At 41.8% G+C, this 22,556-nt stretch overlaps 1 protein-coding gene across 7 annotated transcripts in view; it reads right to left on the bottom strand.

Moving 5' to 3' along the window:
* The window catches only part of RBM33 (RNA binding motif protein 33), a 453,495-nt gene that overhangs the window by 237,885 nt on the left and 193,054 nt on the right, over positions 1–22,556 (bottom strand). For all 7 annotated transcript variants that reach the window (XM_030198521.1, XM_030198536.1, XM_030198551.1 and 4 more), the window contains one exon: positions 8,928–8,986. In XM_030198521.1, the coding sequence (XP_030054381.1) occupies positions 8,928–8,986 (59 nt within the window). The remainder of the gene's footprint in view (positions 1–8,927; positions 8,987–22,556) is intronic.

Genomic DNA, 22,556 nt, shown 5'->3' with positions numbered 1-22,556 from the left:
GGCTTGGAGGCCTAGCCAGAGCTGCTGCTGTGTGTGACCACCACCTGCTGAGATAGAGAACATACTGAGGAGTTTCCGGCAGCACATGACCACATATAGGGAGGCAAAAGTTTGCTCTCTATCTCCACCTGCTGGTAGATGGACACAACCCACCAGTCTATGGATTGATCAGCTTGATGATATGGAAACAGATGTTTAAATACTTGAAAGGTATTAATAAAGAAACAAATATTTTCCAGAGAAGAGAAAGTGGTAAAACTATAGAACATGAATTGAGGTTGTGGGATGGTACACTTAAGAGTAATGTCAGAAAATTCTTTTTCACAGAGAGGGTAGTGGATGCCTGGAATGACCTCCCAAGGGAGGTGGTGGAGAAAAAAAAAAACTGGCGGAATTCAAAAAGATATGGGATAAACACAGAGGATCTCTAATTAGAAAATAAAAGACATGAAAAACAAAACAAAGGGTTGCATATGTGTTTGCATGTCAAGTGGTGCTTAGATGGCGTCTCTGGGTGCATCAACTAAGGACGGTGCTTGGCTGGCTTGTATGGTCTGAGTCCTGCATATGGCAATCCGGACAAGACAGATTTGGATAGGTTAGAGTGGACTTTGATGGCAACTCCAGTAGTTGGAACATAAGGACAGAGCAGGGCGAACTTCTATGGTCTATGTCCCAGAAACACCAAAGAATGATAATTACTAAATATCACACTCATTGATGATATAAATCTTGAATTGATATGAATGTGACTGTTGGGCAGACTGGGTGGACCATTCAAGTCTTTATCTGCCGTCACCTGGTAGCTAGGAGTCAATCAGTTCAGGAATAGGGTACAGAGTGTGCATAATTTTCACCATGCCTTGACAGGTACATAAATACACATTGATTTACCATCATTTTGGGTAATTTAGCATAAGTGTATTATCTCTGATTTATACTATTTCCTCTGCTGCCAATATAAAATTAGCTTTTCTATTTTGATAAAATCTGAGCCTTGTGTCATTCTTTTCAGTGTGTATTTTTAGGCTATAAGAATTTAGGTCTGCACTTAGTGGGACATCTCACGATACGTTAGCTGAACACTAGAGTGCTATTTTTCCTCTTAGTACTAAGAGTAGACGTCGCTAATTGCCTGTCCTCTACCTGAGGTTAAGTAATTGTAGAAATAGCCCTACAAAAAAGTAATAAGAATTGAATATCATCTGCATAAGACAAAACTGTAAATGTAAACAACGCAACACAAGAGGTAACAACAAAATATTAAATAATGTAGCAGAGAGGAACTTTCAATCCAATAGATTTTAATCGATTATTCAAAATTACGTGATTCACCGTATCAAATGTGGCTGAATTATCCAAACTCATCATTTTGCCATATCAAATCCTGCTTTAATCATGTCTAAAAAAAAAAAAAAAGTGATTAATGACTCAGTGTCATGTAAAGCTCTGAATCCAAACTGTCAGTCATCAATACCCCACTGCGCTCTTTATATAATTGCTTATGAACCACCTTTTCTAGTACCTTATCAGGAAGCGGTAGAGAAGGAATAGGTCTTTAATTCTCAATTAAATTACAATCAAGAGATGAATTCTTTAGTAATGGTTTAACTGTAGCCGTTTTCAATAGACCATGTAACTATTCTGATAATGGTTTATTAATACAACAAAAACTGTTTATAATCAATTCTTTCAAAGCTTTAACAATAGATGGATGACAAGTGTTTAAAGAACAATACTTAGTTCACATTTGAAAGTATTTTCTGTACTTGAAAAAGTCTCATAGGTTTAAAGATATGCCACTGACCATCCTCTTCTAAAGGACTAAGATTTAAACAGAAGATTTTCATTTTCAAATGATTGTGTAATATACAAATCCTGTTGCAAACTCATGACAAGTTAATACAGATTCAGCATGTTTGTTAGGTCCAGGTTTAAATGTTAACTTAACAGCAGCAAAAAGTTCTCTAGATTGTGCAGGGGCTTTTTCAGTAACAGAATTAGAGTATACTCAGCCTCCTAAATTGCTATAAATTGTATTCTTCTAGTGTAACTCTCGAGGGATACTTCCTCCAGTTCCTTTCATGAAGTCTAAGTTTCCACTTTAATTCTTTTAGTTCATTATACCATGGTACCTTATGAAATTGGAGGGATTGATGACACTTCAAAGCAGCAACAGCATCTAATGAATTTGAAAGCGCTGACTGCCACAAATCAACTGCAGTAGTCACGTTAAGGACCTCTTTTACTAAACTGCGCAGCCAATGCATTTGTTTCCACCTAAAAGATTCAATATTTTAAAAATAAGTTCCGATGTGAAATGTTCTGGATCCTGATCTATATGCAAATTAAAATAACATAAAATTAAGGTCCTTCTTACAGTAAATTAGCATCAATAAGGATTTCAATAAACAAATCTTTGTATAAAACACTGTGGGCACAATAACAGCTATATGGTAAGCTATACTATAGAAAAGAATTAGAATTATACTAATGTTATCTGAATATCCTAATGGTGTGCTTATTAGATATTTCATTAGTATTATCCTGGCATCGTATTATATCTCTGTTATTTGAATTTCAGTGCTGTTAAATGTGTATATTTTTGAGCCTGTTTCATGGTAGTCCTATTAAGTTTCAATTTGCTGTTTCAAGTTTACCTCGTTTATTGTATTTATGTTTATACTTGGTTATTTTACTATTGTTATGCTGTTATCAAAATTGTAAGTTTTATGTTAAACTGTACCTGCTGTATACCGCTTTGGGTGAATCTCTTTATAAAGGTGGTCAATAAATCCCAATAAATATATAAACAAAAGTAAAACAATACTCAGAAAAAAAGTAGTTAATATTAAAATTTCCATATCATCAACTCCTGGCAAAAGTCTCTTACCAAACTTCATACTATCCTTACAAATCAAAATCACATCGTCCCCTTTTTTGCCCTCACAAGAATGAGGAAAAACATAATGATGACACAATTGATTCATTACAATCTGCTCTTCTGGAAAGTAGTCAGGATTCTGTAATACACATAATGAAACAAGACTGAAAACTTTCTAACAGACTGTGCATCAAAACATAGTTCGCCATTTTATGAACTGCCTTTGATATGATATCAAAGGAACATTCTACAAACATTTACCACAGCTTAATTTCATAGAATAATTAACTAATTCACCATACCAACCTTGTCCTGTAATAACAGTGACAGCTGATGATTCCATCACAAAAATAATTCTAAGTTCAATCTCTTATACTCAATAATTCCATACAAACGCCACATAAAGTCTACACAAAGGAAAGCTCCATCAGCATGACAAGGAGGCGGGCAACTCTCCAGTGCACGACACCTCTGGCATTGGGCTTGGCGTTAAATGGTTGTGCCCCTGTGGGATATCACAGGAAGCAGAGCCAGTCAGGCAAAGTTCGTTCTAGAGGAAATGATGCAGTTGACCTCTTAGGCACAGATGATAAGCAGGTAGGGTCTGATGTTAAGCATCCTTGATCTTTTCCTCCTGCGTCGGGCTTGGCATTGAAATGGTCTCCGTGCCCCTGTATGACATCACAGGAGACGAAGCCAGCAGTCTTCCGCAGCCAAGCTCAGGTGCCGATCACTTCTGGAGGAAATGATGCACTTCTTAGGTGCAGATGACAGCGTGGATGAGAAGCAGGTAGGATCTGATGTTAAGCGCCCTTGATCTTTATCTGCCATCATTTTCTGTGTTTCTATACATCATTAGCAAAGGAGAGATGTGGTGGGAGGTACATAATAGAAGGGCTCAGAAGGATCTGTGTGCTGGCAAAAGGGCGGGGGAAGGGAAAGAGGCAGAGGAGTTTTGAGAGATCTTTGGGATGACTATTTAAAAAGGAAGAAGAAAATAGGGAGATTTCAATGGGATATGGGCTTGGAGCCACCTTCTGTGTAGCAAGGTGATGACAAAGCACTGCATCACTGTTCATGGATAGGTGGGGTGAAGGCAGCAGACAGGTATCTATATGAAGTGGAACCGTTTGGATAAGTGGGCTATAAATATATAAAATAAATAAATGAAAAATGAAGTTATATGTACACTTAGGGGTACATCCTTAAAAACTACATGGTTTAAAATAGCATTTTATAAAAGGTCTGTCAAAACAAATTACTATACTACAAATCTAAAACCAGCATTATTCTCTTAATATCTCTTTGCTGAGATAAAAACCACTCTGCTCTGTGATCCTTGTCTACTGTTGTCAGAATGTGAGGGCACAAGACACGATCAAACATAAAATAAATGAGCTGCCACAATGAATATCATGAAACATACCTATGCATAGACAAGTTTAAGGTTTGACTGCATGTTTAAAAACCCATCCATATTTTGACTACCAAAAGATATTCTTGTCAAGATGCTATCCTTGAAAATGGAATGCACCGATTTGATTAAATTTGATATGATAATGTATGGTAATTGCAATTAATCAGAAAATCACCTGCAAAAGGAGAATGTTGAGTATTATGTTCCATGCATTTTAAACTCCATTCCCTCCATACAATCCTGACAATACTTGACAGCAGAGGAATCTCAAACTGTATCTGCTCACTACTATACATTTCATAAGACATAATTCTCATCAGTCCTTCAATATCTTCTACATCAAAATTAGAGGGTTCTACAGTACCAGTAGACAGAACAGTAAATGCTTGAACTGAAAGCTCCCAGCCAAATGCAGTACAGACTCACTCTATTATCTACAATGGGCTATAATCCATAATAAATGTAATTTTAGCACCACTTTCATTCAAACATAATTTGCATGAAATTTTGTTTAAAGCTTTACACAAGAAATGTCAATCACTACCACCTGATGCCATATCCACTGGTAAATTAAAACAAAATGCTCTCCAAAGCAGTAACCAGCCTATAATAAATTAAAATATTTTTAATGTTTTAATACTACAAAGCAGCATGAAATGTCTTTATGAAATTGTGGATTCTCTAAAGCTCTTAACCTTTGATTTCATTCTACACCTACACAATGGAATGGTAAGCTACTCCTATCCCTTCATCTATAAAGTTTACTTCAAATGAAAATAAAACATACAGACATAATAAATCTTACGTCCTTAAAACTTAATATCGACAACATGCAAAGACCAGCCAAGAAGAGTATCATTATAAGATCTATTATAGGATGTCATAATTATGCAATTCTACTGCGTATATAAATGACTGTACACTGTCATCAATTAAACCCTAGGAATTGTGAGATAAGCATTTGCATAATTATCCAAATAATTAGTGAGCAGGCACAGAATTGTGTAAACCTGCTCAATTTGTTCTTCCCTTCCTTCTCTGTGATGGCAGTCAGAATGTCTAAAAAAAAAAAAAATAATAAAGCCTTAGTGTTGCCATTCTGAGGACCTGAACATGTGCGCATGCTCAAGTTCTAACAGAAAGCTCGGAAGGGGAGGGATGCTGCAGGAACAAGTATGGATGCTTAAGGTCCTGGGCTGGCTATGCTGAATCTCCTTTTAAACACTTGGACTGCCATTCAAGAGAAGGAAGGGAAGGAAAAGGTAGCTTGCTGGTCATGTCGGGAAGATGCTGGCCATCTTGGGAGTGTGGTAGGGATAAGAAGATGTTGACTACCTAGGGGATAGGGATAGAAGGGAGGATAAAATGTAGGCCACTGAGGGTAGTGAGGCAAAGGAAAGATGAGATGCTGGACACCTGGAGTTGGGAGGGGTGGAGGAGGAGGACAGGAGATTTTAGCTATCTGGAGGGAACAGGAGAGGAGATGTCAGTCACCTGGTGGGTGGGGGCGATGAGATGTCAGTCACCTGGTGGGTGGGGTCAATGAAGTGTCAGTCACCTGGTGGGTGGGGTCGATGAGATGCCGGTCACCTGGGGAGAGGGGGAGATGAGATGCCGGTCACCTGGGGAGAGGGGGAGATGAGATGCCTGTCACCTGGGGAGAGGGGGAGATGAGATGCCGGTCACCTGGGGGGAGATGAGATGCGGTCACCCTGGGAGAGGGGAGATGAGATGCCTGTCACTGGGGAGAGGGGGCGATGAGATGCCTGTCACCTGGGGAGAGGGGGAGATGAGATGCCTGTCACCTGGGGAAAGGGGGAGATGAGATGCCAGTCACCTAGGGGAAGGGAGAGATGAGATGCCAGTCACCTAGGGGAAGGGAGAGATGAGATGCCAGTCACCTAGGGGAAGGGAGAGATGAGATGCTGGTCACCTGGTGGGAGTATGGGGGGGGGGGTGTAGGGAGGGGTTGATAAGAAGCTGGTCACATAGTATGGGAGATGAGATGCTGGCCGCCTGAGGGTAGCAGGAGGGAAGGGCAGATGCTGGTTACCTGGGGTTGGGGAATAGGGAGGAGAAGGGAATATGCTGGACTATTATAAAACCATTCTCTCAAGCCTATGCTCCATTCTCCCCCACAAAGCCCAACTCTCTCCCTCTCCCAACCTAGCTCGGGGAGTCTCTATGGTGGTCCATATTATAAGTGAGCTTCCGGACTGACTCAGCATAACCCCCTACTATTAAAACTGTTGCCAAAGGACCTCCAACTTTAAGCACCTAAATCTGATTAAACCATCACTGATATAGCTGAGCCTTGCCATTTTTAGATGGAAAGACCTAAGCTTTGGTCTTCAGTACTGAAACAGCAGAGCTTTCAGACAAATAGCGATTATAAATATTCAGGACTGAAAGAACAGGTAACTTTTGGAATTTACTTATTTTATTGCATTTGTAGCCCACATTTTCCCACCTATTTGCGGGCTCAGTGTGCTGTACAATACATTGTAGTGATGGAAGTACAATCTGTTACAACATAATTATGGTTACATTGTGAGGCGTTAAGTTAAAACAAAGTCCAGTATCGTTAAGGAGAATAAAACAATGGACAAAGAACACAAAACAATAGAAGAACACCGGATACTGATTGGGCAGCAAAGCAACAGCAAGAGATCGTTCGGGTATGATATTTTCTGTTTTTTACCTGTAGGTTAGATTTAAACCGTGTTAAAAATGCGGGGGATAAACGTACAGAAGAGAATAAGTATTGATGCATTGCTAACAGTGTGTGTGGACTTTATGTGTTTTGATCCTTTTGATAAATTGTTTTCGAAAAGATGGGTCTTCAGTAGTTTGCGGAAGTCTCTAAGCATTTTTAAAAGCTGGTTTAAATTTTAAAGAAAGGCACGTGAAAAGTGGAGGCAAGTTGTTCAATCTAGTGCTCCTTTAAAATTGGTGGACATCAGTTTGACACAAGTTAACTCATGAATTAACAGTACATTAAACATATTTAACCAAAAAAGTTTGAAAGGAAAAATTACAAGAAGTGGGAATCACGTCAGAAAAGCACTCAAACATGAACCAAATTTTTTTTAGTGCACATTCCTAAAAACTAAACATTCCTCAAGACCGACTCCTACCCTCCTCTTCACAGTACTGTGTTAATGATTGTGGCCTGTATATAATATGTATACCACTTTCGTTATACCCAACCTACGTCCTACATTCAAAAATAAATAACGCGTGTTAAGCCATAAAAAAGTAGTTTTAGATGAGCAATAACAAGTAGAATGTGTAAGAGTTCCTTTGTTTTCCACATAATTGTTCATTATGTTTATTGCTTGATATACCGCTATTGCTGAACACAGGTCACAGCAGTTAACATCAATCAAATAATAAAAGTATAACAAAACTCCAATAAAAACAAAAAGAGCAACACAAATCCAGAGAGAGGGATAGGGTAGCAATCAAGGTCAACAGACTGTCTGGTGGTCAGCTGAGTCATTCAAAATCAGCTTCTGGGGGCAGCCTCTGGATAGTCAAAAAAAGGGAGTTTGAGGTTGGTTTAAACTGAGCAAAAGACAGTTCTACACAAATGAAAGAAGGTTGATCTTCCATTGCTTCGGACCATGGAAAAAGAATGGTGCATATCTGGTGGATTCATAATATACCTGCCTGGGAGACGGAAGAACCAAACTGTGTGCATCTAAAGAATGAAGTGAGTGCCTAGGTGTGTAAGGGATTATTACAGAAACAAGACAGATGGGGATCCTAGACAAATAGCCTTAAACCAAACATAAAGTTGATGTGAAGCCAACGTAATTTGATTAATAAAGGGGTGGCAGAGTCATACCTGTTGGCCTTCGTTAAGAAAATGGGCAGTGGCCCATTTGCATTCAATGTAATTGGTTAGAAGTGATGTCAGAGAATACCATATTACAAAAGTCCAAGCGGGGAAAGGACAAAGGCATAACAAGAGTATGAAGCGATAAGAAATCTAAGAACTTGGAGATTGAATGGAGGTGACTGAGGGAAAGAAAACCCAGTTTAAGTACCTGGGATACCTGCATATCCCAGGAAAGTCTGGAGTGGACCATAATCCCTAAGTAACGGAATGAATCCACAGCCCTGGAGGATTTGTACACCACTCTGGCCATTTTGAAGAGTGGTATATGAAATACTGTAAACTATTAACATGTTCAAAAGATAAAGGCCAATACTAGGTTTAGAAAGCATCCCACTGATTCAACTCACCACAGTTTTGGAAGGATTCAGAATGAGTTTACGATTAGTTAACCAGTGTGACAAGGATGAGAGGAAAGATTGAAGAGGGCCAATATTCAAAGTGAATGGTGATGTTGGGAAAATGAGCATAATATTATTTTGGCCTCCACCACCTCCCATGGGAGGGCATTCCAAACATCAACCACCTTTTCCATGAAAAATTACTGACATTACTCCTAAGTCGACCCCCCCTGCAACCTCAATTCATATCCTCCAGTTCTACCACTCTCCCTTTTTATGTTTGCATAATAATACCTTTCAAATTGCATAATAATACCTTTAAAATACTTAAACATTTTTGTACATATTTTCCACAAAAATAGGAAAAAAACAACTCTCACTCACCGGAAACCTCTGGGGTCCAACCGCAGGTCTGGGCTGGTTTGGTAATGGTAGCAGAGGAACTACAAAAAAAATTCACAGTTATTGTGATTAGAAACAGTATAAAATAATTTTAAAAAAATACAATAAAACCTGCAAAGGGCACTATATTTAAGATACTTGACAAAGGACCAAAAATAGAGAACCCTTATTTAGTACAATCATCAATTGATTTCCAGAGCAAAATGACCCTCAATGGCCCAGCTTGCAAGCTGTGAACAGTCCTAGTAGCTTTGTGCATAAGAGACACTAATGCCTACTGTTCTGACCCAGAAACACAATTCACCGGACCACGCTGAAGAGCACCAATAATGGTAGAGATGGGAAGATGACTAAGGGAAGGGATAAGACTAGGCAAGGTGGAAAGAAAGGAGGCTAGAGGGAATAAGGAAAAGAGAAAACTTAGAGAAAGGAGGAGGGAAGTAAAGAACATTAAAAAAAAAAAAAAAGGGCAAATAAGAAAAATGAGCTAAGATGGGGCAATGGTAAAACCAGGATAGCAAAGCAAATGGATGTGGATGTGTTTCTTGCATCATAGTATAAAGTTGAAGGCAAGGTTTAGGCCAGTGATGGCGAACCTTTCAGAGACCGAGTGCCCAAACAGCAACCCAAAATCTAATTATTTATCGCGAAGTGCCGGTACTCATTATGGGCGGGGTCACCACATATGACTCCACCCCTATGATAGCCACACCCCCTTACACCAGCCATGGCGCATATAAACAGACATCATTGAAAGTATACTAGTATAGGAGAAAAAAAATAACATGATTTTCTTTCATTATAAATCATTTCTGTAAGTTGTTACAGCTCCAGTATTCCCAGTGCAAAATAAGACAGCAGATGTAAATTCTCAAACTGGACATATTCCAAACACTAAAATGAAAATAAAATGATTTTTTTCTACCTTTGTCTAGTGATTTTGTTTTTCTATCCATATTGGTCCTAGTCGCTGATTCTGCTGCTATCTGTTCTCTTAACTCCATTTCCAGGGCTTCCTTTCCATTTATTTCTTTACTTTCCTCCTTTTCTTCTTCATTTCTTGCCCTCCATCTATGTCCAGCCACCCTCCTCTCTCCTCCAGCCGCCCATATCCAGCCACCCTCCTCTCTCCCCTGCCCTCCCCTCCCAGCGGCAGGCCTCCCTCCCACCTAGCACCAGGCCACCCAGCACACCCACCCACCCAGTACCAGGCCTCCCACCCAGCACCAAGCCTCTCTGCCACCCACCCAGCACCAGGCCTCCCTCCCTCCCAGCACCAGGCCATCCACCCACCCAGCACTCCCACCCAAGCACCAGGCCTGCCACACTCCCACCCAGCACCAGGCCACCCACCCAGCACCAGGCCATCCACCCACCCAGCACTCCCACCCAAGCACCAGGTCACCCGGCACCAGGCCTCCCTGCCACCCACCCACCAGACCTCCCACCCAGCACCAGGCCGACCTCCCACCCACCCACCCGGCAGCAGGCACCAGACCACCCCCTCCCTCCCCACCCACCCGGCGTCAGGCACCAGGCCGACCTCCCACCCACCAGCAGGCACCAGACCACCCTCCCGGCGTCAAGCATTCCTTCGTCCTTCCCTCCCACCCGGCACCAGCCCGCCCGGCCTCCCTCCCTCCCTCTGAGCAGAAAATTTAAAAGTCTTCCCTTGTTGCTGTTAAAGCCGCGTAATTAGTAGCGGTGAAAGCGTGCTGCTGGTTCGGCGCGCCTTCAGCCTTCTGTCTCTCAAACTCTGGTCCCACCCTAACAGGAAATGAGGGCGGGACCAGAGTTTGAGAGACGGAAGGCTGAAGGCGCGTTGAACCAGCAGCACGCTTTCACCGCTACTACTGACGCGGCTTTAACAGCGACAAGGGAAGACTTAAATTTTCTGCTCGGAGGGAGGCTGGGCGGGCTGGTGCCGGGTGGGAGGGAGGGACGAAGGAATGCTTGACACCGGGTGGGTGGGTGGGAGGAAGGGCTGAAACGGGGTGAGCCCTCTCTGGCACGCGTGCCATAGGTTCACTATCACCGGTTTAGGCACTCCTGGGTCAGTGCTTCAATGATTACCTTGTGAACAGAAGCAGACCTCTACACGAAAATGACACTTTCTTCATGTTTTAATGCATAATTAAGATTTACTGATTTTAACAGATTAAAACTGATACCACTCCAAATGATTCACTGCTAAATTTTTTAAAGTTGTTAATAAGGCCCAAAAGGTTCAGTGACTCATTAGGTCTTCAATAGACAGGAGAAGACAATTCCATGACCCAACACAAATACTAACCCTTCAAAAACCTTTCAACTTTTGATTGCAGTCTTGTCCACTTTCAACACCAATATGTACCCTCTGATCAGTTCAAAATGAAGATTCTTATAAACCAGGGGAAGGTTACAAAAATGTCTATATTAAATTAAATTTATATATAATAGTGAAGGATCTATGGAGTAAAATTAATGCACAAAACAAAAGATTTGAATATAATGAAGTCTCTGACAGCAAGTATTTTTGTTCATTTATTTCATTATTTAATTTGATCATGCATTATGGAGCTTAGATAAGATATCTCACTGGTTACTGAAATCTAACACTACTTACTATAAGATGGCATGGAGTTGATCCAAGATTCAGTGAAGGACCTAGGTTTGATTACTGTGTCAGACCTTCCACACCCTGGGATAGTTAGCCTAAAGATACCGTGAAGGCAGTGATCACAGCACCTGGTGCAGGGAATCAACATACAACACCTGAGGATTGTCAGTAAAAGTACTGGGCAAAATGGGTATGGAAAGGATTTCAAACAGAGGAAAACCCCCCAGAAATATGCACAAAAGATGGTGCCAAATCCCAGTCCCTTTTCTGACTCAGCTAAAAGGCCAAAGAAGAAAAATGGCTGGTTTAAATTTTTTTAGATGGTCTAAATAGATTTATCTAGCTTTCTTATGAATTATAAGCAAAACATATGATTTAAAAACTGAAGAAGAAATATATATATGAAAGATCACTGGATCACTTTTTAATTATAGTTCCAGGTTTTCACATTCTTAAAGAAAGTGCTGCAATACTATTGACAATCATAAACAAGAGACAAAAACTGAAATCTTAATTATGTAAAAGCATAATTTCTGCACTATCATTTTTTTTTTTACACAAAAGCTATGCTTTTTAAAGCTAAGTTCCAATATAGAAACATTTTGACTACGGTAGCAGATGTTCCAGTGTGAAATAGTGTAGTGTCCAGGGTTCACACCAAATGGTTTGCAATAAATATCATACTTTATTAGATATCTGTGTATAATTTGTAAAAATTACCTGTAGCAGGTGTTCTCTAAGGACAGCACAATGCATATTCTTACAGCTGGATGACATCTGAGGAGCCCGTGTGAGAAGGTTCACTAATTCATTTACCACAACCTTTTACAACAATGCACATAGCATACACATGCCTTCTCGCATGCTGCTGTCATGGGAACATAGTCAGTCTAGTATATAGCTTATAGAGTTCAACTCCAAGGGGAGGTGGGCAGGTATGTATGATTATTCATTCTGCTGTCCTTGGATAATACCTACAATCAGGAAACTAACTTTGCTTTATCCAAGTACAAGTAGGATGTAATACGGTACGTAATGAAAGGTTCCACGTTAGGAATGTTGAAAAGGTTCTAGGCGTCAATGTTGATGATACGTTGAAACCCTCTGCTCAGTGTGCGGCAGTGGCTAAGAAAGCAAATAGAATGTTAGGTATTACTAGGAAAGCAATGGAAAACAAAAATGAGGATGTTATGTCTTTTTATCGCTTCATGGTACGACCACACCTTGAATATTGTGTTCAATGCTGGTCACCACATCTCAAAAAAAATATAGTGGAATTAGAAAACATAGTAGATGACGGCAGAAAAGGTACAGAGAAGGGCAACGAAAATGATAAAGGAGATGGGACGACCTCCCTATGAGGAAAGGCGAAAGCAGCTAGGGCTCTTCAACTTGGAGAAAAGACGACTGAGGGGAGATATGATAGAGGTCTATAAAATAATGAGTGCAGTGGAACGGGTAGACGTGAATCGCTTGTTTGCTCCTTCCAAAAATACTAGGACTAGGGAGTACGAAATTAAGATACAAAGTAGTAAATTCAAAATGAATCTGAGAAAATATTTCTTCACTCAACGTGTAATTGAGCTCTGGAATGTAGTAAAAGCAGTTAGCTTAGTGGGGTTTAAAAAAAGTTTGGATGACTTCTTAAAGGGAAAGTCCATAGACCATTATTAAAATGGATTTGGGGAAAATCCACTGCTTATTTCTAAGATAAGCAGCATAAAATGTATTTATCATCCCCCTGATAAGTCCCTTTCATCCTTTCTCAGTGACTTTGATGCCTGGCTTGCCTTCTTCCATGATCCTTCCTCCCCCTCTCTCATCCTTGGTGACTTTAATATTCCTGCTAATGATCCTTCCAACTCTTATATTTCCAAGTTACTCGCTTTAACATCCTCCTTTAATCTCCAACTATGCTCCACCTCCCCCACTCATCAAAATGGTTACTGTCTTGATCTCATCTTCTCCTCCAACTGTTCACCCTCTAGTATCCTTGCCTCTGATCTTCCCCTCTCTGATCACCATCTTATAACTTTCACACTTAAATCTCCTCCCTCCCAGTCCCGTCCTATCTTATCTAATTTATCTAGGAATCTTCACGATATTGACCCTTCATCTCTATCCTCCCATGTTTCAAACCTCCTCTCTACTGTGGCACCATCCACGTCTGTCAACGAGGCTGTTTCATCTTACAACAATACTCTATCCTCTGCCTTAGACACTCTTGCACCTTTGATGACCCGCCATATAAGGCGTACAAAACCCCAACCTTGGCTGAATTCTAATATCCACTACCTACGTTCCTGTACCCGCTCCGCCGAACACCTCTGGCGGAAATCTCGGGCCCTTGCTGATTTCTTACACTTTAAGTTCATGCTGACCTCCTTTCAATCTGCTCTTTTACGCGCCAAACAGGATTATTATATCCAACTGACCAACTCTCTTGGCTCTAACCCTCGACTTCTCTTCACCACACTGAACTCTCTCCTCAAGGTGCCCCCTCCCCCAACTCCCCCTTCATTATCGCCTCAGACCCTTGCTGAATTCTTTCACGACAAGGTTCAAAAGATAAACCTTGAATTCTCTACCTCGCCACCTCTCCCTCCACTAGTCCGTTCCCCTCTCTCTCTTTCCCCTCATTCCTTTTCCTCCTTTCCTGAAGTTACTAGAGGAAACCACACTTCTCCTTTCTTCCTCAAAATGTACCACCTGTTCCTCTGATCCTATTCCCACCCACCTTCTTAATGCCATCTCACCTGCTCTTATTCCTTTTATCTGTCACATTCTCAACCTCTCACTTTCCACTGCAACTGTCCCTACTGCCTTTAAACATGCTGTGGTCACACCTCTCCTTAAGAAGCCTTCACTCAACCCTACTTGTCCCTCTAATTACCGACCCATCTCCCTCCTCCCTTTTCTCTCCAAATTACTTGAGCGTGCTGTTCACCACCGCTGTCTTGATTTTCTCTCCTCACATGCTATTCTTGACCCACTACAATCTGGTTTTCGCCCTCTCCACTCAACTGAAACTGCGCTTACTAAAGTCTCCAATGATCTATTACTGGCTAAATCCAGAGGTCAATATTCCATCCTCATTCTTCTTGATCTTTCCGCTGCTTTTGACACTGTCGATCACAGCATACTTCTCGATACCCTGTCCTCACTTGGATTCCAGGGCTCTGTCCTTTCCTGGTTCTCTTCCTACCTCTCCCTCCGCACCTTTAGTGTTCACTCTGGTGGATCCTCTTCTACTTCTATCCCCCTGCCTGTCGGCGTACCTCAGGGTTCTGTTCTTGGTCCCCTCCTCTTTTCTATCTACACTTCTTCCCTTGGTTTATTAATCTCATCCCATGGCTTTTCCTACATAAGTACATAAGTACATAAGTAGTGCCATACTGGGAAAGACCAAAGGTCCATCTAGCCCAGCATCCTGTCACCGACAGTGGCCAATCCAGGTCAAGGGCACCTGGCACGCTCCCCAAACGTAAAACATTCCAGACAAGTTATACCTAAAAATGCGGAATTTTTCCAAGTCCATTTAATAGCGGTCTATGGACTTGTCCTTTAGGAATCTATCTAACCCCTTTTTAAACTCCGTCAAGCTAACCGCCCGTACCACGTTCTCCGGCAACGAATTCCAGAGTCTAATTACACGTTGGGTGAAGAAAAATTTTCTCCGATTCGTTTTAAATTTACCACACTGTAGCTTCAACTCATGCCCTCTAGTCCTAGTATTTTTGGATAGCGTGAACAGTCGCTTCACATCCACCCGATCCATTCCACTCATTATTTTATACACTTCTATCATATCTCCCCTCAGCGTCTCTTCTCCAAGCTGAAAAGCCCTAGCCTTCTCAGCCTCTCTTCATAGGAAAGTCGTCCCATCCCCACTATCATTTTCGTCGCCCTTCGCTGTACCTTTTCCAATTCTACTATATCTTTTTTGAGATACGGAGACCAGTACTGAACACAATACTCCAGGTGCGGTCGCACCATGGAGCGATACAACGGCATTATAACATCCGCACACCTGGACTCCATACCCTTCCTAATAACACCCAACATTCTATTCGCTTTCCTAGCCGCAGCAGCACACTGAGCAGAAGGTTTCAGCGTATCATCGACGACGACACCCAGATCCCTTTCTTGATCCGTAACTCCTAACGCGGAACCTTGCAAGACGTAGCTATAATTCGGGTTCCTCTTACCCACATGCATCACTTTTGCACTTGTCAACATTGAACTTCATCTGCCACTTGCACGCCCATTCTCCCAGTCTCGCAAGGTCCTCCTGTAATCGTTCACATTCCTCCTGCGACTTGACGACCCTGAATAATTTTGTGTCATCGGCGAATTTAATTACCTCACTAGTTATTCCCATCTCTAGGTCATTTATAATACATTAAAAAGCAACGGACCCAGCACAGACCCCTGCGGGACCCCACTAACTACCCTCCTCCACTGAGAATACTGGCCACGCAATCCTACTCTCTGCTTCCTATCTTTCAACCAGTTCTTAATCCATAATAATACCCTACCTCCGATTCCATGACTCTGCAATTTCTTCAGGAGTCTTTCGTGCGGCACTTTGTCAAACGCCTTCTGAAAATCCAGATATACAATATCAACCGGCTCCCCATTGTCCACATGTTTGCTTACCCCCTCAAAAAAATGCATTAGATTGGTGAGGCAAGACTTCCCTTCACTAAATCCGTGCTGACTTTGTCTCATCAGTCCATGTTTTGTATATGCTCTGCAATTTTATTCTTAATAATAGCCTCCACCATCTTGCCCGGCACCGACGTCAGACTCACCGGTCTATAATTTCCCGGATCTCCTCTGGAACCCTTCTTAAAAATCGGAGTAACATTGGCTACCCTCCAGTCTTCCGGTACTACACTCGATTTAGGGACAGATTGCATATTTCTAACAGTAGCTCCGCAAGTTCATTTTTTAGTTCTATTAATACTCTGGGATGAATACCATCAGGTCCCGGTGATTTACTACTCTTCAGCTTGCTGAACTGACCCATTACATCCTCCAAGGTTACAGAGAATTTGTTTAGTTTCTCCGACTCCCCCGCTTCAAATATTCTTTCCGGCACCGGTGTCCCCCCCAAATCCTCCTCGGTGAAGACCGAAGCAAAGAATTCATTTAATTTCTCCGCTACGGCTTTGTCCTCCTTGATCGCCCTTTAACACCATTTTCGTCCAGCGGCCCAACCGACTCTTTGGCCGGTTTCCTGCTTTTAATGTATCTAAAAAAATTTTTACTATGTATTTTTGCTTCCAACGCTAATTTCTTCTCAAAGTCCTTTTTTGCCCTCCTTATCTCCGCTTTGCATTTGGCTTGGCATTCCTTATGATCTATCCTGTTACTTTCAGTTGGTTCTCTTCTCCACTTTCTGAAGGATTGTTTTTTGGCTCTAATGATTTCCTTTATCTTACTGTTTAGCCACGCCGGCTGACGTTTAGTCTTTTTTCCCTTTTTTCTAATACGTGGAATATATTTGTCCTGAACCTCCAGGATGGTGTTTTTAAACAGCATCCACGCCTGATGCAAGTTTTTTACTCTGCGAGCTGCTCCTTTCAGTCTTTTTTTCACCATTTTTCTCATTTTGTCGTAATCACCTTTTCTATAGTTAAACTCTATGCTGATGACTCCCAAATCTACCTTTCTACCCCTGATATCTCACCTTGCATCCAAACCAAAGTTTCAGCGTGCTTGTCTGACATTGCTGTCTGGATGTCTCAATGCCACCTGAAATTAAACATGACCAAAACCGAGCTTCTCATTTTTCCCCCCAAACCCACCTCCCCACTCCCCCCGTTTTCTATTGCTGTTGATGGCTCTCTCATTCTCCCTGTCTCCTCAGCTCGAAACCTTGGGGTCATCTTTGACTCTTCTCTCTCCTTCTCTGCTCATATCCACCAGATCACCAAGACCTGTCGTTTCTTTCTTTACAACATCCGTAAAATCCGCCCCTTTATTTCCGAGCACTCTACCAAAACCGTCATCGACACCCTTGTCACCTCTCGTTTAGACTACTGCAATCTGCTGTCCGTCTCGTCTTCCGCCAGGGTCGCTTTACTCATACTACCCCTCTCTCCTCAAGACCCTTCACTGGCTCCCTATCTGTTTTCGCATCCTGTTCAAACTTCTTCTACTAACCTATAAATGTACTCACTCTGCTGCTCCCCAGTATCTCTCCACACTCGTCCTTCCCTACACCCCTTCCCGTGCACTCCGCTCCATGGATAAATCCTTCTTATCTGTTCCCTTCTCCACTACTGTCAACTCCAGACTTCGCGCCTTGTCTCGCTGCACCCTACGCCTGGAATAAACTTCCTGAGCCCCTACGTCTTGCCCCATCCTTGGCCACCTTTAAATCTAGACTGAAAGCCCACCTCTTTAACATTGCTTTTGACTCGTAACCACTTGCCTCCACCTACCCTCCTCTCCTCCTTCCTGTACACATTAATTGATTTGATTTGCTTACTTTATTTTTTTGTCTATTAGATTGTAAGCTCTTTGAGCAGGGACTGTCTTTCTTCTATGTTTGTGCAGCGCTGTGTACGCCTTGTAGCGCTATAGAAATGCTAAATAGTAGTAGTAATGTATTGTACTTTTTTGGGATCTTGCCAGGTCCTTGTGTCCTATATTGGCCACTGTTGGAAACAGAATGCTGATCTTGATGGACTTTCGGTCTGTCCCAGTATGGCAATACTTATGTACCTATGTAGAACTGGGAATCCCTACCTACAGGCTGCCTTAAAAAAAAAAAAACGGAATAACAGGGCCTGGAACAGGTAAGGCCAACAGAATACTGAAACTAGTATAACCAACTTGCTATTTACATTTTCTTCTTCCCTTTTTTTTAGGCACCCTGGCCTAAGGGGTGGCACTGGATTCTAGATCCCAAAAAGATTTTCAAGGACTGTCTGATCAAACAATGTCACATTGGGCTTCCTGTTTCAAACAGTAGTGAGACGTGAAATGTGAGGCCTGAAGACCACATTGCAGCTCTGCAAATTTCCTCTATGGAAAGTGATGAAGGGTGCTACTGATGCAGCCATAACTCTGACATTATAAGCTGTGACATGACCCTCTAGAGACAGCCCATCTTGGGCATAACCAAAGGAAATGTAATCTGCTAGCCCCATCCTGTTGGAGTCAAAAGAAGCAAAATTCTGGGTGGACTTTTAATGGACTTTAGTCCACTCCAGATAGAAAGCCAAGGCTCTCATGCAGTTCAAAGTATGCTTTCACTTTTGTGGGGTTTGGGGAAAAATGCTGGCAGAACAAGTGTCTGGTTAAGGTGGAATTCTGACAGTACCTTAGGATGTGTGCGCAAGACCATTTTGTTGTTAAAAAATATATAGTGTAAGGTGGATCAGCTATTACGGCTTGAAGCTAACTGATCCTGTGGGCTGAAGTGACCTTAACCAAAAATAGGACTTTCCAGGTCATCAGATGACAGGTATGTAGTTGTTCAAAGGGAACGTTCATCAGCTGGGTTAACACAATGCTGAAATTCCTGACACTGTAGGGGCTTGATGCGAGGCTTTAACAGAAGTAGACCCCACATGAAGCAAACAACTAAGGGTTAAGCAGAAACGGGTTTACCTTCTATTTGATGATTGTAGGCGCAATTGCACAGAGGTGAACCCTAATGGAGTTGATCTTGAGAACTGACTCTGACAGATGTAGAAGGTATTCAAGCAGAGCTGCCTTTACACCAGACAGCAAACATCTTCCACTCAAATCCATATGAACTCCTAGTGGAATCACTTTTGGAGGGTAACAGAACATGACACATACTCTGGTAGGATCAGGGGATTCCACCACTACCTTCTCAATATCCAAACCACGAGGACTCAGGACAGGATGTAAAAGGGATCCCCTGTCCTGAATGATGACAGCTGGGAAGAACTCCAGCCTCCATGGGTCTTCACAGCCGAGTTCCATAAGAAGTAGGAACCAGAACTGCCTTGGTCAATAAGGCACAATCATGGTTATTTGGTCCTACTTGAGTTTCAGAAAAGTTTACATTAAGAGCGGCACTGCAGGATATGCTTACAGAAGGCCCCTCCCACCAATGGAGGCATAGGCGGTTGGTGACTCAACTGTTTGGGGAAACCGAGATGGGTGGGACTTGGGTGAGGTGGAACTATGGTAGGGAGGAATGGAGCGTGATGGGACAAGTGAAAATCTTTTGGATGGGGAAGCTATATCTACCTCAGCAGTAAAGGGACAGTTGAGGCATTTTTTGACAATAGGGAAGAACCCCTTCACAGTGCCTCCTCCTGGTGCCTCTGTTACTGATGGTAAAATATGCACAATCAATACACTCCAGGGAATAATGTGCCCCCCAAAAATCAAAATACACACCAAAATAATTATTCATATTGAACAGAACAGTGTTTTAAGTATTACAGAAATATATGTAGGTACTTTAATACTCGGTTCCTAGTCAGTCCTAGCTCCCCAAGTCCAAAATCTTCCTGTTGGCCGTGTGAACAGTGTTGTTCAGCAGCACTAACATAACTCCTGTAGTTACTGGCGACAAACAGAAACAACTCAATACCATGGTTTAATGAAGAATTGAAAGAACTAAAAACACAAGTCAGAAGATTAGAACGAGCATGGAATAAGAAAAAAGACGACTCCACACTCAACGACTGGAAACAACTACATAGAAAATACAAATACACCATCAGACAAACTAAAAGAGCATATTACAAAACTAAAATCGGACCAAACTACAAGGATACATATAAACTCTTCCTACTCGTAAACAAACTACTAAATACCACACCGGTTACTACTAACAACATAGACACCCCATCAGCAACCAAGCTTGCGAACCACTTCAAAGAGAAAATTATAAAGCTACGACTTATGATACCTATTAACACAACTATGTAAACCTCCTTGAGTGTTTAGGCCCAATTCCCGGGGAACACCCAGCAGACCGATCATGGACCAACTTTGACACACTCTCGATCGATAACACCTCCCAATCGCTTGAAAGATATGCCAAGTCGCAATGCAAATTAGACATCTGCCCTACTAGCCTTATAAGATCTGCCCCTCAACAACTCAAAACAGACCTCACGAAGCACCTAAACTACATGCTACAAAATGGCCTCTTCCCAAAGGATAAAGGAAACATTCTACTCACTCCTTTACCTAAAGACGCAAAGAAAAGTACAAATGACCTAACCAACTATCACCCAGTAGCATCAATCTCACTGATAACCAAACTCATGGAAGGCGTAGTGACGAAACAACGCACTGACTACCTAAATAAACACTCAATTCTTCACGAGTCTCAATCCGGATTTCGGTCGAACCACAGCACTGAAACAGTACTAGTGACTTTAATGAATACATTTAAACAAACAATTGCAACTGACAACAACATACTACTCCTACAATATGACATGTCCAGTGCCTTCGACATGGTCAACCATGGAATATTACTACACATCCTAATGCTCTTAACTGGTTTAGAGGATTCCTGACCACAAGATCATACCAAGTAATAGCGAACGGGGATATATCAGCCCCATGGACACCTGATTGTGGAGTCCCCCAAGGCTCCCCCCTCTCACCAACCCTCTTTAATCTAATGATGATACCCTTAGCCAAGCTACTAGCCAATCAAAACCTCAACCCCTACATATATGCAGATGATGTCACGATCTACATCCCGTTCAAACATGACCTAAAGGAAATCACCAACGAGATCAACCAAAGCTTCCAAATCATGCACTCCTGGGTGGATGCATTCCAGCTAAAACTTAACGCAGAAAAAACACAATGTCTTATACTCACTTCACAACATAACACAAGTAAATTCACCACCATAACCATACCAAACTTTTCCCTTCCCGTCTCAAACAATATGCTTGATCAAAATCTCACACTCAATACCCAAGTGAAGAATACAACAAGAAGATGTTCCACTCCATGTGGAAACTCAAAGGAGTAAAACCTTTCTTCCCGAGATCCATTTTCCGAAACCTGGTACAGTCAATGGTGCTGTCACCTGGACTATTGCAACGCACTGTACGCTGGCTGCAAAGAACAGACCATTAAGAAACTTCAAACAGCCCAGAATACCGCAGCCAGACTCATATTTGGAAAAACAAAATATAAAGTGCAAGACCCCTAAGAGAGAAACTTCAACTGGCTCCCACTTAAAGAACGTATCGCGTTCAAGATCTGCACAATAGTTCAAAAATCATTCATGGAGACGCCCTGACCTACATGCCAGACCTCGTGGACCTGCCTCCCAGAAATGCTAAAAGATCAGCCCGCAAATTTCTTAATCTACACTTCCCCAGCTGTAAAGGATTAAAATACAAACTAACACATGCAACCAGCTTTTCCTACTTGAGCACGCAGCTGTGGAATGAACTACCAACAGACTTGAAAACAATTAATGAAATAACTAACTTTCGCAAATCTCTGAAAACCTCTCTCTTCAACAAGGGCTACCACGAGAATCCATAGCTTAATTATAACACTTCACCACTCATTCTGAAAGTCTTCTCTCTATAACGGTTTGCTTAGACCTTTTTGTCATCCTTGATCTTTTCTGTAACACCAATTGTATCTTTTACCCTGGAATGGTGATGCCATAACAGGTCTCTGTAAGCCACATTGAGCCTGCAAATAGGTGGGAAAATGTGGGATACAAATGCAATAAATAAATATAGTGAAGAACAGGAAAATTCAATAGCCTCAAATTAGAGCCCCTAGACATTTTCAAGCTTCTCAGGTTGCAAATGAATGGCTAAATTATCTTTAACATTGGCAGCTGACTGCATCAAGTAACTCTGATTTTCCACCTTATTTAATTGCTCATTTACATCTGCCAATTTGGTATCTTGTTCAGTCAATTTGGCAGATACCTCAACTGAAAATTTTGAAAACTGAACAAGATTAGCCTGTAAAGATTTGTCCATTTGAGTCACAACTGTCCAAAGATTTTTAAGGGTCAC

This window comes from Microcaecilia unicolor, chromosome 1 (genome assembly GCF_901765095.1).
Source record: "Microcaecilia unicolor chromosome 1, aMicUni1.1, whole genome shotgun sequence".
NCBI lineage: Eukaryota > Metazoa > Chordata > Amphibia > Gymnophiona > Siphonopidae > Microcaecilia > Microcaecilia unicolor.
This window is presented reverse-complemented; position numbering and strand designations above follow the sequence as displayed.